The sequence below is a fragment of the Phaseolus vulgaris genome, chromosome 1 (assembly GCF_000499845.2).
Source record: "Phaseolus vulgaris cultivar G19833 chromosome 1, P. vulgaris v2.0, whole genome shotgun sequence".
NCBI lineage: Eukaryota > Viridiplantae > Streptophyta > Magnoliopsida > Fabales > Fabaceae > Phaseolus > Phaseolus vulgaris.
The window spans coordinates 29666352-29685030 of NC_023759.2; the positions used below are offsets into that span (position 1 = coordinate 29666352).

The following is an 18679-nucleotide window of genomic DNA, read 5'->3' on the forward strand; positions in this document are numbered from 1 at the left end:
TAGAAAATAATGATAGGAATAGTTAAAGAAAATATTAATTAAAATATTAAACATATAAATTTTAATAGATAAACCAATGAGAAGAGTTTGCTTATATAAATCTATATTTTGTAGAAACATTAAAAGTATTTAATGTTTTTAAAGTGTTTAAAATGTATTTAAGTTTTTTCCTTTTCTCAGAATTAAATAGACAAACACAACATTTTGGTTGCTTATATATATGAGGTATTTGTGAGAGAAGGATGTATCATCATACAATCTTGTTAAGAATGGCGTTTTGTTGTTCAAAAGTTTCATTACATGTTATATTATATTCTTTATTGGCCATTTATTTTCTTAGTTCTGAGAATTGCTGTGTTGATGCACACTCAACACACTCAACCCTAGTTGTGCATGCTTCTAATAATGTGTCTCCAAGAACAATTCCTAACACTTTCCTTGGAGTATTTGTTGAGGTAACCAATTATTTTTCTTAACGGATATAATTTCTCCTTATTATAATCATTTTATGTTCATTTTAAACATAAAAAATAAATTTTCCACTTCCATCACGTATACTCATTTTTTAATGAAAATATAGTAATGATTACACTTTGTAATCCCATATTTTTTTTATGAATTATGTGGAATACCTCTGTTATTTTTATTTATATAATTACTTACATATATATTCTTTATAATATTATATGTTTATTAAATGTTATATTACTTGAATTTAGTACTGTATTTTCCAAGTTGTATACTCATTTATATTATCCAATACATTTACATCTAATATATTATATAGACCAATCTCGTATATTCGCACAGAAAAAAGTATCACAACAAAATCAATTTCATTTTAATATCTTAGAAGTCACTAATTTCTTTGAATTTATATTGCAGGAAATCAATCATGCATGTGCTGGGGGACTATGGGCAGAACTTGTCAGTAATAGAGGTTATTTCTTTAAAAAAATGATTCATCTTGTCTATTCATTCAAGAGATTCAATTCAGTTATATTTTAATATTTTTTTTATCATTTTCGAAAATTTTCTAATAATATTATGAATTTAATTTCAGGGTTTGAAGCTGGAGGCCCGAACAACACCTTGAATATTTATCCTTGGTCAATTATAGGAAAGAAATCATCCATTTCTGTATCAATTAACTAGAAACAAAGAATTATTAGAACTTGGAGGCTTAAGGAGAGAGAGCGGAGAGAGAGTGGGAGAAGTTTGAGGGTGATGGTAGAAGCTTCTTTCTTTTTCACTAATTTTCCAAATGATTTTCAAGAAAAAGATTTATGGAGAGTTTTTCAACATTGGGGAAGGGTTGTAGACGTCTTCATTTCTAGAAAGTTAAATGCCAGGAAAAAACGTTTCGGTTTTGTCAAATTTCATGAAGTTAAGGATGAGTATGCTTTGGAAAAACAGCTTGATTCCATTTGGATTGGTACATGGAAGCTTCAGGCAAACAAACCGAAATACAGAAGGCGAGAGAAGTTATTGCACATTCCGCGGAGTCCGACTTTACATCGAAAAGTCTGGAAACAGAAGAATCAACAGTGCTCTTATGCACAAGTAGTTATGGGTGGAAAAGCAGGTCGCGTTCAGAAGGAAGAAGATGTTGTTTTGCCACATGTTAGAGTTAATGCGGAGACGTCATTTTGGTTGGAGAGATGCTTCATTGGGAAAATGTTAAGGGCAGCGGATGTGCAAAAAATCAAAGAGAATTTTATTTTGGGAGGTTTTAATTCAGTAAGGGTGAGAATCTTAGGAGGAATGTTTGTGTTACTATCAAGTGAAGAAGAGGGACAAATTAAGAGGTTGATTGCAGACAACAAAGAATGGTTTGAAGGATTTTTTGAGTCAATTGTTCCATGGGATGACTCTTTTGCGGTCTCTGAGAAGATAGTTTGGTTCCGATGCAGGGGTATACCGTTGGCTCTTTGGAGCAACCAATGTTTTGAACGCATTGGGGCTCTTTTAGGCAAGCTCGTAGAGGTTGATGAAAGAACAATTTCTAAGGAGGTGTTAGAATATGCAAGGTTGTGTATTACAATCCCTTTGGGCATGGAGGTAAGTCAGGCGAAATCAATGAAGATAAATGATAGGTTATGTCAGGTTTTTTTCGAGGAAGAAATTTTCCCTGTTTCTTCACTTGGATTTCCATTTCACAAGTGGGGGGTGGCTTCAGAGGATGAATCGGAAGCACAATTCGACTCCAGCATAGGTGAAGTTTTATCAGAGTTTGAGTACTCAGATCATGATGGTAGACAAGGAGAGAGGAGAAGGGAGGAGACGACTGTTCAGTATCCGGCAGAAGAGGGAGAAAATTCAAAAGGCGGAACATGCATTAATGGAGGAATTATTTCTGTTGGAAAGAGTCACAATGATAGTATGTTGGAACCAAGGAAAGAGGGGATTATCAACTTGGAAAAAAGGGAGGCACAAAATAATATATTAGTAGAGAATAATAGTGGAACGGCTACAGTTGGGAATATTGTTGGGGGATGGGCAGATGACCTAATCTGCAGTGGGCCGGTTCAAGCCCAATTGAGTGCAGAAAGTTGGGTAGGGGAAACCCTAATTTCTGACCCAATTTCAGACCCAATTGCTGACGTGGCAATGCAACTAGGGTTTGGAATGGAAAGAGTGGAGAACATGGTGGAAGGCGGAGGCGGCGGCGGCGGAATCCTCGATGACTTTCGAGGGTGCGACGGAGAGGTAGGGAGAGAAGAAAGGGTGGAGACGTCGACGGAGAAGCTAGCTGCAGTGGAGAAAGTCGTCGGCATCCCTTCTCAATCACAGTCGAAGGTGGGCGACGCGGGGAAGAAATTCACGGCGTCTGGAGCGCCGACCGACGTGGGAACGGTGATGGGCGGTGGTGAAGGAGCACGGGTCGCTCCAGAAACGCAGGCGACGGCGACGGCGTACACTGGTACTGGCTTTTGCGAGCCTGGAACGCCATGGTGCGTCGCGGGGGGTGGCGCCAGCGAGAGCTCAAAGCGGGGCGGTGATACGAAGGGAATCAGCGACGTGGAGGTGAACGGTGGTCGCGAGTTCGAAGAGGCTGGACAGCTTGATGAGGAAGAAGGTGAGTTGAGAAGGTTTGATCAAGGAAGCAAAGAGACCGTCGAGTGCGAGACCGACGACGAGACAACAAAAGTTACGAAAGAGTTGAGCATGGAGGGGTCAGTACAGGGTGCAATGATTGCGGACGTTGAAGGGATCGTTGTGTGCGAGGTAGACGACGAGACAACAAAAGTTACGGAAAAGATGAGTACGATGGGGCTAGTACGGGGCGCAATGGTCACGGATGTTGATGATAGAGCTGTGGTGGAAATTACACCAAAGAATAAGATGTGTGGGATGGAGTTAATTTCTGCTAGTTGTCCGGTAGGGAGGTTGTTGGACAATATCGGAGGAGGGGTAGGCGATATATCGATTCTAAGAGATGGAAAGTCACCGTTGGTTGAAAGATTATCTAAGTCAAATTCGTTAAAGGGTTTAAGGTCAGAAATTTCTATCTCAGTTAGAGATGTTAGAAAATATAGAAAAATGTTGAGATTAAAAGATGAACAGGGTGAAATCAAGAGGGCGTGGAAATCTGGTAAGGAGATGGGTTTCACGTTGTTAAAAGAAGAAGAGGTAGTTTTAAATAGACTGAGTACCTTGGAGAGTCGGGACTACAGATGTTGTCAGATGGAGAATAATGTTTTAGATGATGAGTCTAATTAGTATGAATATAAGGGGGATTGGTGGAAGCACGAAAAGAACATACTTAAGAGACTTGATTAGAAAAGAGGAGGTTGGAATGGTATGCCTACAGGAGACAAAGTGCTCAGAGATTAGCAAGGAGCTATGTTATTATTTGTGGGGTTCAAACGAAATTGAATGGTTAGAGAATGGGGCAGTTAATAATGCAGGAGGAATTATTACTATGTGGAGAAGAAGCAGTTTTGATATGACGGGATTTTTTAATGGAAAAGCTTATTCGGTTATTGAAGGAGTTTGGAAAGCAGGAGATGGGGTACAACTTACGATAGTGAATGTGTATAGCTCCGGTTCGTTGAAAGCACGGAATGAGGTATGGGAGGAGATTAGTGAGATCAGGAAGAGACAACAAAACAGGGTGTGGTGTGTTGTTGGGGATTTCAATTCAATTAGAAGGAAGGAGGAGAGAAAAAGCACAGTTTCAGTATCAGATTATAGTAGAGAAATCAAGGGGTTCAATGGTTTTATTGAAAGTACAGAATTGTTGGATATCCCGATGGTTGGAAGAAAGTTTACTTGGTACAAGCCGAATGGTACGATTAAGAGCAGAATTGACAGGATTCTTGTTTCAAGGGAATGGTTGGATGTATGGCCGAACAGTAAACATTTAGTCCTCAGTAGATCAGTTTCTGATCATTGTGCCATAGTGCTCCAAACAACATCGGTAGATTGGGGGCCGAAACCTTTCAGAAGTCTAGATGTGTGGCAAAGAGATGGAAGATTTTTAGATTTTGTTCGGAGCAAATGGCAGAATTATGAAGTGTTGGGAGGAGGGATGTTTGTACTAAAGGAGAAATTGAAGAAGTTAAAGCTTGATTTGAAGAAGTGGAATAGAGAGGTTTTTGGGAATGTCAATCAAGAAGGTATCTTATTACAAAAGAAAATTCAAGAGTTGGACTCAAGAGATGACGAAGGTTTTTTAGATGAGTTTGGGCGGGAGGAGAGGAGACTTTTGTTGGCTGAACAAAGTCAGAACTTATTTAAACAAGAAGCGATTGTGCAACAGAAAGCAAGGAAAAATTGGTTGAAACAAGGTGACTTAAATACAAAGTTTTTCCATTCATCGGTGAAATGGAGGAGAATGAGAAACGAGATTAACGGGGTAGAAGTGAACGGTCAATGGTGTGAGGAGAAGGAGGTGGTAATGAATAAGGTCAGGGAGTTTTTCGAGGCTAGATTCGTTGGGGAGCCCGAGCCAGTGGTTAGGTTGGACAATGTTCAGTTCTCCTCGTTATCAAAAGGAGATAATGAGTCTCTAGTCGGAGTTGTCTCTGAAGAAGAAGTTAAAAATGCTGTTTGGAGTTGTGATGGTTCGAAGAGCCCTGGTCCTGACGGTTTTAATTTCAGTTTCATTAAGTTTTGTTGGGATTGTCTTAAGGAAGATTTTATCTCAGCAGTAAATGATTTTATGGTCAATGGTAAGTGGCCTAGGGGTTCAAATGCTTCTTTCATCTGTTTGATTCCTAAGAATGATAATCCGCAACAGCTTAATGATTATAGACCGATTTCATTGGTAGGGTGTGTGTATAAAACAGTTTCGAAGATTTTGGCTATCAGGTTGAAAAAAGTGATCAGTAAAGTTATCGATGTTAGGCAATCTGCCTTTCTTCAAGGAAGGGGGTTATTGGATAGTATTCTGGTAGCCAATGAAACCTTAGAAGAGTTGAAAAGGAAGAAGAAAAGTTGTGTGTTTTTCAAGGTGGATTATGAGAAAGCATATGACTCTGTGAGGTGGGATTTTATATACTATATGCTAGGAAAGCTTGGTTTTTGTGAAAAGTGGATTTCCTGGATTAAAGCTTGCTTGGAATCAGCGTCGATGTCAATTCTCGTAAACGGGAGTCCTACTAAGGAGTTTATTCCGAAGAAAGGGCTGAGACAAGGTGATCCATTAGCTCCATTCTTGTTTCTTATTGCGGCCGAAGGGTTAGCTGGGGTATCTAGAACTGCAGTAGAGAAGGACTTGATTGAGAGCTTGGAGATTGGAAATAAGTCGGTAAAAGTAAATATGCTTCAGTATGCTGATGACACTTTGTTCTTTTGTAAGGCAAAGAGCAAAAGTGTTTTTAATTTAAAGGTTATGTTGAACTGTTTTGAATTGGCATCTGGTCTTAAGGTGAATTTTTCCAAGAGTAGACTTGGTGGGATTGGGGTGGAGCAGACGGAGATTCTTCACTTTGCGAAAATTCTAAATTGTGAGGTAATGAGCATTCCTTTTAAATATTTGGGGATGCCTGTAGGGGGATGTCATAAGAGGGGTGAGTTCTGGGATGAGGTGGTTAACAGGGTAAAGAAAAGGTTAGGCAGGTGGAAAGGAAGATTTATCTCGATGGCGGGGAGGATTTGTTTAATTAAGTCAGTCTTGTCGTCAATACCACTGTTTTATCTTTCTCTTTTTAAGATTCCGTCTATTGTTTTAAAGAAGATTGTGAGTCTGCAGAGGAATTTTTTGTGGGGATGGGGGTCAGATGGAAGGAAGATTGCCTGGGCGGCATGGGATAAGGTTTGTAAACCTAAGGAAGCAGGAGGGCTTGGTATTATAAATGTCAGACAGTTTAATTTGGCTCTGATGGGAAAATGGATATGGCGCCTGAAAACAGAAGCAGGAGGGTTGTGGAAGGAGGTATTGGAATCTAAGTATGGAGGATGGAGAGGTTTGAAGGAGCAGCGAGATAATAAAAGTAAGGTCTCTTTGTGGTGGAGAGATTTAAGGAAGGTCTGGAGGTCTGAGGATTGGGGAGGGAAGTTTGAAGATCGTTTGAATTTGGAGGTCGGAAACGGGAGAGAGATTATGTTTTGGTCAGACAATTGGATTGTCTCAGAAGAATTGAAGAGCACTTTTCCAAGGCTATATTCTTTATCTGTTAATAAGGAGGCAGTTTTATGTGATTGTGGATTGTGGGAAAACGGGACGTGGAAGTGGAACTTAAGGTGGAGAAGGGGTCTGTTCGCTTGGGAAGAGGAGCAAGAAAGTCAACTTTTAGAGTTGATCTCTAATAAGACACTAGAGACAGAAACAGTGGATAGTTGGGTTTGGAAGGATAGCGATTCAACTGAGTTTTCAGTTAAGTCCGCTTATGGGTTTTTAAGGGGAGAAGGTAGTGAGGAAGACTTAAGAAGGTATAAATTTTTCTGGAAAATTAAGGCGCTTCCCTCAGCTCAAGTCACAGCTTGGAGAGTGATTGAAAACAAGGTTGCTTGTAGGGTTAATATAGAGAGAAGAGGAATTGAGATCGAGAGTAATTTGTGTTGCTTGTGTAGGAGGTCAGAGGAGACAACAAATCATTTGTTTTGCGAATGCAGAGTTGCTTGGCTAATTTGGAATCTCTGTTATAACTGGTTAGGAATAAGATCAGTGGATTGTATGGATCCTGGGTCTCATTTTGAACATTTTAAGATTCTGGATGCACCTATTTCAGTTAATCTTATTATGGGAAACCTGTGGATTGCGTTGGTTAGTGAGATATGGAGGCACAGGAATAATTGTTTATTTAAAGGTGGAGTGGTTGATCACACTGAAATTTTCTCTCTAACACAGATTAAGGTTTGGTCATGGATCTCATCAAAGATACCGTCAGCTAATTTCTCATTCTCTGATTGGTGTCTTGAACCCTTGGTATGTATGTATTCTGTTTAGTTTTTATGTAAAAGGTTGTTTCTGGGTTTCTTTTATTATTGATTGAGATGGGAAAGAGAGTAGGAGGTCTTTTGGTTGATATGTAGATGGAAAGGCTCTTTGAGAAAATCTGTTTTGTTGTATAAGGGTTGGACCACCCCTGAAGTGGTCTTATTTAATTTCATTGCTATTTGCTGATAAAAAATCAATTAACTATTCCTCATGCTTTGAACGTAATAAAGCTGCATTACAAATGGAGGTGTATTGTAGTGATCAGAACCCTTGTCCAATTGGTGGCGTTGGTATTTCTAACCCTGGTTATTGGGGCATGGTAAGCAAGATTAATATATACTTCATATTCACACACACACATATTATAGAACTTTTATTTTCATAAGAAAATGTATTATTAGTTTATATTATATGAACTAACTTTTCTCCTTCTAAAATTACTCCTTTTCATGTTCAGAATATCGAGCAAGGGAAATTGTACAAGGTGGTGTATCATGTTAAATCAGAAGGAGAGTTTGATTTTCAACTTTCATTCACGGGTGTTGATGTTATAAACATGGTATCAAATATCACGTAAGTTTATCATTTTTATATGCTTAGAAGACATTGTGGAAATTCTAATTTTTTTAATGACATTAAATAATACTAACTTAAAAATATTTGTTGTGATGATTCAGAGAAATTTCTGAAGATGGAAAATGGAAAAGGGTGGAGACGGTGGTGGAAGCAAACGCTACCAATCACTATTCAAGTCTTCAAATAACCACAACCAATGAAGGAAGTTACTTGTTAGACCAAGTGTCAGTGATGCCATTGGACACTTACATGGTTAGTACAACAAACAAACACACCTTATAAATCAACAAATGCAACTATTAAATTTTAAGAAAGTTTTTGGATCAATAATGATAGATTAATTCTCTTTTATCATCTAAAGAATGAATAAGAATATGCTAATTCCTTCACATCAATTCAATCTTCTCTTCAAGCAGGGTCATGGCTACCGAAAGGATCTTTTTCAAATGGTGGCAGATTTGAAACCAAAATTTGTCAGATTTCCTGGTATGTCCAAATTCTATGATTCCAAGGGAGGTTTGACATACAAATTTTCTTCTAGGGACCTTTATACGTTCAATCCTCATTAAATAATATAATTGATTAAGTACTTAAATATGTTTGTATAGAACTATAAATCATTAAAATAAACTTAGTGTCATGATGGTAAAATAAACCCTAGATTTTAGTTGTGCAGCAGTTTCACATGTAATTAAAAATAGTGAGGTAGAAATATATAAGATTCACTTAAAAATCCTGAGACCTAATTAACTCTATTTATCCATGTCCATTGCATAAGGTGGAACGTATGTTGAAGGAGACTATCTCAAGAATCACTATATGTGGAAAGATACAATTGGACCATGGGAAGAGAGACCAGGACACTACAATGATATTTGGAACTATTGGAGTGATGATGGAATTGGTTATTTAGAGTATCTCCAAGTGTGTATATATTTTTCTTTTATAACTATGGTTTTAAATTTGCCATACCTTATAGTTGAATAAATATAATAATTTAATATTTCTTGAGCAGCTAGTAGAGGACCTTGGTGCATTGCCCATATGGGTGTTCAACGCTGGTATATATATGTTCTTCTTGCCTTAGCTCAAATTCATTCTTAACAACACATATATTTGATTTTATCTTTTGTTTTCTAACTATTTGAATGTCTCATTTTAGGCTTCAGCCGTCATGAAGAAATTAATACAAAAAATTTAGCACCTTATGTGCAAGTATAATTTTCTTCTCGTACTCATTTCTTTTTAGGTATTTATGAAACAATACATGTTATTTACCATTGTTTTGAAATCTCTCCATTAATAGGATGCCCTTGATGGCATTGAATTTGCAAGAGGATCTCCTGAATCAAAATGGGGTTCTGTTAGAGCTAGATTGGGACATCCAAAACCATTTGATTTGAGATATGTTGCCATTGGAAATGAAGATTGTGAGTTTTCGAATTATCAAGGTAAATGCACTTTATTATTATTTAAGCACATGCATGTCTTAAACTTCTCATATATGTTGTACGTAAAAACTTGTTTTACTTGACTCATTTGATATTTCACGATTATAAATTTATAGATTTAACTACTGACATTTGTATACCCTTTTGTTTTTGCAGGAAATTACCTTAAGTTCTATGATGCTATAAAAATTGCCTACCCAGATATGAAAATGATCTCAAATTGTGATGCTTCTAGCACAAAATTAAACCATCCAGCTGATTTGTTCGATTTTCATGTAATGATACACTTCGATATGTTAATTCTTAAACTTTCTTTGTTGATTCAAATTTGGAAAAACATGCTTATTTGTCTTGTTTCATTTGTCAACTTATCCCTTTAATGTTTATTTTCATTAGATTTATACAAACTCGACGGACTTATTTTCTAAGTCTACTCAATTCGATCACACGTCACGATCTGGACCAAAGGTTTGATCAAGTTTTAGTTTTAATGAACACTATGTTATTCGCTATTTATGGATTGTAAATTTATGCACAGTTTGATACATAAATAATTAATATATATTCTTCTATAGGCTTTCGTGAGTGAGTATGCTGTATGGAGACAAGATGCTGGAAATGGAAGTCTTCTGGCTGCTTTGGCAGAAGCTGCATTTCTTATTGGCCTAGAAAAGAACAGGTTTACTTTTATTAATGTAGTTTATGTTTTATGAAGTGTTTTTAGTTTTTACATTAACCACGTACAATTTTTCATTTGTTACATTTTTTTTGCTAATGCAGTGATGTTGTCGACATGGTTTCTTATGCACCACTTTTCTCAAATATAAACGACAGGAAGTAAGTCTCTACCAATTATCACATTTTTTTGTCTACCTAGAACAAAACACTTTGAAGGTTTTGTGTGCAATTATTTGTAAATTCCACAATGACATATATAACATGAGTTTGCACAAACGTGTGTCATATCAGATGGATCCCCGATGCAATTGTGTTCGACTCTTATCAGCTCTATGGAACACCTAGCTATTGGGTGCAAAAGCTTTTTATTGAGTCTAGTGGAGCAAAACTTATGCACTCAAAACTCAAAACAGCTTCATCTAATAAACTTATTGCATCTGCAATTAGTTGGCAAAATTCTCCATATGAGAAAAAATACATAAGAATAAAGGTAAGAGGTGACTTTTTCAACTCAATTGTGATTATGACTGTTTCTAATGTGCTAGAATGTCAAAAAACATGTCTTGGATTACCTTTATTTGATCTTTGATCAATATATCTATGTTTATGAGTTATTGATTTTGATTTGCACAGGTAGTGAACTTCGGAGCAGCCACAGAGACACTTTACATACGCACGCGTGGGTTCTCAAAAATGCAACTATTTCGTTCTGTAAAGACAGTGATTACATCAACCAACGTAATGGATGAGAATTCTTTCTCACAGCCTACCAAGGTACCATTTGCTAAGTTTGTTGAATTCAAAAGAGTAACAAAAAATATTTAATGTTGGCCTAACTTACGTAAACAAATCATGTGATTTATAATTTATGGTCTTTTGATTTTAAATGCAGGTGGTGCCACAAACAAGTTCCGCAGTGAATGTTAAAAGGAAGATACGTGCAATTGTTTCTCCCTATTCAGTCACATCATTTGATTTGTTAGTTTATTAGAGGATAATTACTACACAGGAATGAGTAATGTAAAAAATTAAGAGATTGTGTGCCCTTTTTTATATTATCAATAATTGTAATATATGGCCTATTGCTTTCCATTTAAATTTTTTAGGATGCCTTTATGTAATGTTTCTCTATAGTTATCTTTAATACATTACTCATCCAATTTTATTTTATTTTCTCCTTTTTCTCCTTTTATTCTCTTTCCTCCATTTTTATCTATTGTCTCATAATTTTAAATAAAGAAAATATTAATTATTAAAGTGTAAGTGTATTAACATCAGATTAAGTTAAATGTGTCCAAATGAAATATATTTTTTTAGTAGTTTCTATTTTTCATTCTAAGACCGGACCCAGAACTTTAAATGTGATATGGTTAGTGTGATGGTTATTGAAATTTTCATTTTTTTTAATATTTAAATTCATAATCATACAGTGAACTATGTTTTTTTTAATTATTATACTATCATCACCAAATCACTATTGTTAATAAGTTATTATTTTTTCCAATATTTTTTTTTCTAGGAATGAAAGTGTGAAGTTTCAAGAGGGGAAGTCAACTATGAAGGTTTACCCTCTTAGTAATATGAAGTTGTTTTAAATCAAACACTTAAGATAAAATTTGTATAAAAATCTTAATGATTATTTAGTTGAGTTCATGAAATCTAAGAATGAGATCAACCATTTGATGTACTTGCAAATTCTTTGAAAACACTACAAGATGTTTTACCTTGTCGTGTTAATGGTAAGATTATAGTTAATTATTTATATCAATCTTCATTTCAAAATCCTTTAAGTCTTTATTACAAGTAAGTGCAAATATATAAAGAACAAGTAGAACACATAATAAGAAAGGAGTCTCGATTTTTGTATTAAAACCTTTTAAACATTTTCAAAATATCAACGTCTCAGGAGAACATCCAAACATAGTTTTGGCTTGATATACTCACTATCAAGCGATTTTTCGTAATACCAACGTTTAATGAAATACAATCGATGTAATTTTAACCACAGTCTTGTCAAAAGTTTTTCTAAATCTTTTTTTAAAATGAACTCTCCTTCTTCAGTAAGTTGTAGTCTCATAAAATATAATGTCAGTATTTTTTGGACCTAACTACTCTTAATTGAAATTTATTATTATTTCGACTGCAACTCTTTTAAATAAGATCGAGTATTCTTTGAAATGCAATTACTATTGTTTAAGGTTGAGTATTCTTTGAAATGTAACTACTATTGTTTAAGATTGAGTATTCTTTGAAATGTAATCACTACTGACTAACATATTGGAACACAATCACTCTTGTTGTTCTGAAATAAACAGTAGAGAAGAAACAAACCTATGTTTATTTACTAAGATATTGGAACACAATCATTCTTGTTGTTCTGAAGAAGTATAAAATATTTTGTATATTCTTTTCTTGCCTATATTCTTTTAATTATGTCACAATCCATTCTTGTATCAATCTTGCTTCCATTATAATTGCATTAAGCTTTTCAGTCTTAAAACAATTTTTATAAGAACTTCAAGAAGGCAGGTTTTTTAGAAAAAAGTCAATAAACCAATTTAAGTCCCTCCTTGGTTTAAACAAGCCATTCTTTATTTTATAACATTTGGCCTCAGAGAAGGTTTATGAAAGTTTTTCAAAACAAAGATCCGGATATAAATTGGCCTCCACTGCTTTGTTGTGAACTTTTGTTGAAAGTCAAAATACAAATATTCTGGTAATCAACTAATAGATGTATTTGGGATGCTGGCTTGAATTGTCCATTTATTCCTATGCATGTTATTAATAATATCGAGGAGGAAAAAGATTTTGTTCTCTTTAGACAATTGATGAAGCAAGAAAAGTGCAATATGATGATGTTAAGGCCAGAAACATCATTGCCTATACACTTACACTTGATGAGTTTTATAAGATCTCAATTTGTAAAAATGCTAAAGAAATATGGGAAGTCTTGGAGGTTACCCATAAGGATATAAAAGAGGTTAAAAGATCAAGAAGGATAACCTTAATCCAATAATATAAGATGTTCAAAATGCAGAAGGGTGAAAGCATATATGATGTGCAAAAAAGATTTACACTTGTGGTCAATCATGTGGTTGCTCTAAAAGAGTTTTCAATGCTGAGGAACTTAATAAAAAAAATTTGAAAAGTTTAAATAGGTCATGGAGGCCAAAGGTCACTGCAGTCTCTTAATCAAGAAACTTAACAACCATGCATATGATAACAACACTCTTTAGAAAGTTAACAAAAAAAAACTTAATGACTTTTTACGGCAAGTGCACCGCGTTGTAGAAGTAATAATGTGTTCATAAGGACGGATATCGATCCCACAAGGAACAATTGAATAATCAAGTAAAATATTCGTTAAATATACAACTGAATAATAAAGCTTTTTGGAAATGATTGGGATGACAATGATTAATAAGAAAACAAGACAAAGAGTTCGTTTCTTCAATTGGAAAAATAGGGATTGAGTTTCATCTTTCTCACTCTCATGTATTTTGATTAGCATGGTAACATTATGTTCTTTGATTAAAATTGATGCCCGTATAAAAATCTTAATGATTATTTAGTTGAGTTCATGAAATCTAAGAATAAGATCAACCATTTGATGTACTTGCAAATTCCTTGAAAATACTGTAAGAATTATTTTACCTTGTCGTGTTAATGGTAAGATTATAGTTAATTATTTATATCAATCTTCATTTCAAAATCCTTAAGTCTTTATTTCAAGTGCAAATATATAAAGAACAAGTAGAATACATAATAAGAAAGGAGTCTTTATTTTTATATTAAAATCTTTTAAACATTTTCAAAATATCAATGTCTCATGAGAACATCCAAACATAGTTTTGGCTCGATGGACTCACTATAAAGTGATTTTTCGTAATTACAACGTTGAATGAAATACAATCGATGCAATTTTAACCTCATAGATGTCTTGTCAAAAGTTTTTCTAAATCTTTTTTTAAAAAGGAATCTCCTTCTTCTGTTAGTTGTAGTCTCATAAAATATAATGTCAGTATTTTTTGGACCTAATTACTCTTAGCTGAAATTTATTATTATTTCGACTGCAACTGCTTCTAAATAAGATGGAGTATTCTTTGAAATATAATTACTATTGTTTAAGGTTAAGTATTTTTTGAAATATAATTACTATTGTTTAAGGTTGAGTATTATTTGAAATGTAATCACTACTGACTAACATATTGGAACACAATCACTCTTGTTGTTCTGAAATAAACAGTAGAGAAGAAACAAACCTATGTTTATTGGCCGATCAAAGTTTTGAAACCAATAGCGTAAGTGGCCTTACTCTTATGAAAATATAAGTAAAAAAAAAAATTCTTGATGCCTTTATTGAAATGTATGAAGAAGTAAAAAGACTATTTTATAAACAATATATTAAAGGAAGAGGATAAATGGTTAAAAAATAAAGTGAAGTAATTAAAAGAGGAAAATTGAAATCTTGAAACTGATTTCGAAAGTATTGAACTAATTTGTAATTCCTATTGTAGTTGTGAAGCTAATTTGAAAACTAAATCTTCTAAATGTGAATCTTGTAATGTTTTGGAAAAAAAAGAGTAAAAGTTCTTAAAGGTTAAAGGAGAAGTAGCAAAATTAACATTTGGGAAGTACAACATGGATGTCATCCTTAATGCTCAAAGAGATGTAAATGACAAATTTGGACCAGAATTTAAACCATTAGAAAAAGAAACAATTTATAAAAGGTCATATATATATATATATATATATATATATATATATATATCACTACAACAATTATTACTTTAGGCAACAACATAAAACCGTAGTTTAAAGCATTAAAATCGTGGCCTAAAGTTTAAACAACGGTTTTTTAGCCATGATCGAGGTGAGAGTGGTCGTTTGTAATGCCACGATTTTTATAAAGACAACAATTTTAAAATCGTTGCCTAAAATCTTTATAACAACCACAATTTTAAAAGCGTTGCTTAAAGTATTGACAAAAAGAAAAATACATTTTTTTTTTAATTTTAAAGAAATTATTCATACAAAAATTCAGGATGGAAAGAATAAGTATTGAAGGATAATGTGTACCGAAATAAAAGTGATCCAACAATTGATTTACATCATTAATCTCAAATAACATTCCCCTATTTGGATAAAACTATTAAAGAGTTGTTCTCAAAAGGGTTAACTTATCAAGTATAGCATTTTAATATATAGTATAAATAAAACGGGGAAGTGTGAAAGAGAAAGGAAAAAAGAAGAAGAAGCAATGATCGATAAGAAAACTTCCATTGATGATTTTTCCATATTTTTGACCTACCCTCATTTTCTTCTATATAATAGGGGCATCAATATAAGTTTAGAGAAAAGCAAAATAAGAGGATGATGTATGATCCTACAGTTCCTATGCCCATATATATTGACTATTATGTACCCAAAACATAAAAAAAAAAAAAATGATAGAAAAGATCCAAAAACTAAGTGTTCATCAATCTCCCACTCGGATCACAAGATGAGTCACATGGCAACTTCTGATTCAGGCACGTAACTTAGTCTTTCTTCCCACCAACTTGGATTACATGAGGTGGTGAGAACTTCAGGACACTTGGAATATCGTTGGCAGTGATAGATATAGGCAGCCACCTTCATACAATCTCTACACTTCTTCAAAGCCATTAAATTCATTTGGTGTAGTCTTTAAATATGAAGATAAGAGCAACGGTTCGACTCTTTCAGATAAATTTTTTGTTCCCAATTCAACGAGTTCTTTAGCCTTAACGTTACTGAAATTTTAATCTCTTGGCACATAATGAACCTCGTCTGGTTCCTCGTATTCAACACCTGTAAAGACATAAATTAAGCATAATTGGGCCTTTCTTTAGACCATGTAATTAAAACATGATAAAACGTAACTCACCATTCTTGTTATTGTAGTAAAAGAGTATTTGGTCTATGTACAACAGGGTGAATACGAAGAACAATGTAACAATTAAAAGTACAATAGAGTTTAATTAAAGTGCTAATTTCATGGACAAATTTCATGCGCTCGTATTATTATTAAGACGAGCGTGAGGACCGTGCCGAAGTGCGGCAATGGTGTTCCGTCGTCGGTGGCAAACTCCGATCAGTGGAGTCTGGCTAGCAGTTGGAAAGTATAAATGGCGAGCAGGGGACGTTATGGTAGATATCGTGATTTGGGGTTTGCGGAAGCTTTCTCTAACTTCTTTTTCTCAAACTTTCCTCATGGTTTTGGAGAAACGGATATGGTTAAGGTTTTTTAAAAATGGGCAGGGTCAAGGATGACTTCATCTCATGAAAACTTAACAAATGGGGGAGGAGGTTCGGTTTTGTGAGATTTATCGAAGTGAAAAATGAGGTGTGTCTGGAAAGAGAACTCGACCAGATTTACATTGGCAACAGGAAACTTCATGTCAATATATCGAAATATCGTAGGCACCAGTTTGGAACGAATAGGGGAGAGTGGAGGGCCCCGTGGGAGCAGCACAAGGAGAGTCAAAAGGAGGTAAGGAAGCGACATCCAAAGGTTGCAGAGCCTAGAGGGAAACAAAGGAGCAAGGAGATTTGGGTGGAGAAGAAAGGCAATAGGTCCTTTGCTGAAGTTGTAGCAAGAGAGTCTCAAGAGAAGTGGAAGGGACCATCGTTTAGGACACAACAACTTTCTTCCCGTGGATGGAAAAAAGTGTTGTGGGGAAACTTGGTGATGGTATGGACTTTGATAAGTTTGGAGAGGAACTTGTGAACGGGGGAATGTCTATGGTAAGGGCGAGATTTTTGGGTGATGACTTGGTCCTGCTTACCCCAAAAGAAGGGGAAGTTATGGAGGACATTATGAATATTAACAAAGAGTGGTTTGATAGTGTGTTCATTAGCATTAACCCTTAGATGGTTATCAGTGGTGCAAGCCATAAATTTGTATGGGTGAGGTGTTACGGGGTACCCTTACCTTTCTGGAACAGGGATTGCTTCACCAAAGTGCTTGGAGAATTGTCTACGTCGGCATCGCTGATGTCCATAGATGACTCTACATTGTCATGGGAGGTTCTAGAATATGCAAGGCTTCGAGTCCGCATTGTGAATAATGGCAATGTTAAAATGGCGAGAAGAATGAAGATCAATAATCATATATGTAGTATTATTGTTGAGGAGGAACCTCTCGGGTTTAGTGGAGGAGGGTGCATTGTTTCTCTTTCTTGTGGTGACTCCTCTGATAGTGTTTCCTCTTCGGAAACATATGTTGAAGAAACAACCCTCTCGGTGAGGAGTGGTGTAAAGAAGACTCGATTAAGGGACGACGAGGAATGGTGGTCAGATGGGGACGACGGTGGTGGAGAGGAGATGTGAGAAGGTGAACAGTTAACGTATAAGTCAACTTTTCCAATTATGGGATCTTTCTTGAAAAACAATGGTAGTTAGGGGAAAGCTAGGATTTCTGTCACGAAAGAGGAAGGAAAGGGACGGTAAGGAACAAGATGGCATTGACGTAGAAGAGGTATTCCAACAAGCTCAGCTTAAATCGTGGCTTTGGATGAAGCATAAAGCTCACAGGTTTAATTACTCTTTCACAGATTGGATCTTGAATCCAATGCTTTGTATCGAGAGTTATAAGTAATAGGGATCCCAAGGTAAGGGATCGGTGAACAATCTGATGGCTGCTGGTTTGCTTTGTGATAGGAGGCTTATATCAGGTTTTTACTAAAAAACTGGTGATCTTACTCTCTGCTTAATTTCTGGTCTACATAATTTTGGGTTACAGGTGTTGGGAATTACAGGTTGGACAAAGCTGCTTTGGCTCGGGTGCTATTGGTACTATACATAGCTATCTGAATTTAGTAAGAATTATTCAAAGCAATCTGTTGGCACAGACAATGCACGGGTTGGTGTTTGGTTTGTTCGTACCTTCACCTTGTTGGGAATGTGGTTGGCTGGAACAATAGCCACTGTGAAGACGCGACAAGGCCGGGCTGTTATTTTTGTTGCTATGGCAGTGCGTAAGGAAATGATGGACTAAACTTTACGGTGTTGTTGCATGGGTTGGGTGCTGCTAAGGGTGCCAGGTAATAGCTCAGAATGGAGCAAGTTGGGCTCAGTGTACTGGCTCGGGTGATAGGGTTTACTATCCCTTTGCAAGGTGATACTAAGGAGTCTACTCCTTACTTTGCAGTGTCAAAGTGGGATGTTGGTTCCGTTGGAATAGATGGATCGTGGGCCTTGGAGGTATTACATTATGTTTGACTTTCTGGGTTTGTGTTGTATAGAAAGTACATTCAGTTTTTTCTGTCCTTTTCCACTATACGAATTCTGGAGCAAAGGTTACCCATGTTTGTTTTGTTGTGGCACCATGTGAAGGAAATGGGGCCATTTTTCTTGATGCTTTATGAGGAAATGGACTTGGCTCACGCTTGTTCTTTTGTGGCCAAGGTCTGATTAAAAATCAGGATTACCTAGTTATTTTACAGTTTGGTCTTTTTCTGTTTTCTCATAAACCCTAGGTTGCCCCTTTTGGGTTTGTTTCTGTTGGTGTTGTATAAGGGTTGGGACACCCCTCAAGTGTCCCTCTTAAATTTACTTAATTCTT

General features: G+C 35.6%; 1 protein-coding gene across 1 annotated transcript; it reads left to right on the forward strand.

The window, feature by feature from the left end:
* Nucleotides 1-7607: 7607 nt before the first annotated feature.
* LOC137813874 (alpha-L-arabinofuranosidase 1-like) lies at nt 7608-11262 on the forward strand. The gene is made up of 15 exons (XM_068616340.1): nt 7608-7706; nt 7845-7960; nt 8065-8215; nt 8380-8449; nt 8742-8887; nt 8979-9024; nt 9126-9178; nt 9270-9414; nt 9571-9689; nt 9811-9882; nt 9990-10093; nt 10195-10251; nt 10384-10582; nt 10726-10866; nt 10985-11262. The coding sequence occupies exons 1-15, from the start codon at nt 7629-7631 to the stop codon at nt 11081-11083; spliced, it is 1596 nt and encodes a 531-aa protein (XP_068472441.1). The 5' UTR covers nt 7608-7628; the 3' UTR covers nt 11084-11262.
* The last annotated feature ends 7417 nt before the right edge of the window (nt 11263-18679 follow it).

Bases quoted from the DNA above. Each gene is read 5' to 3' on its own strand.
- LOC137813874 (XM_068616340.1), top strand. From the start codon at position 7,629: ATGGAGGTGTATTGTAGTGATCAGAACCCTTGTCCAATTGGTGGCGTT. The intron at 9,025-9,125 runs GTATATATATGT...GTCTCATTTTAG, and splicing joins CATATGGGTGTTCAACGCTG to GCTTCAGCCGTCATGAAGAA. The intron at 10,252-10,383 runs GTAAGTCTCTAC...GTGTCATATCAG, and splicing joins TCAAATATAAACGACAGGAA to ATGGATCCCCGATGCAATTG.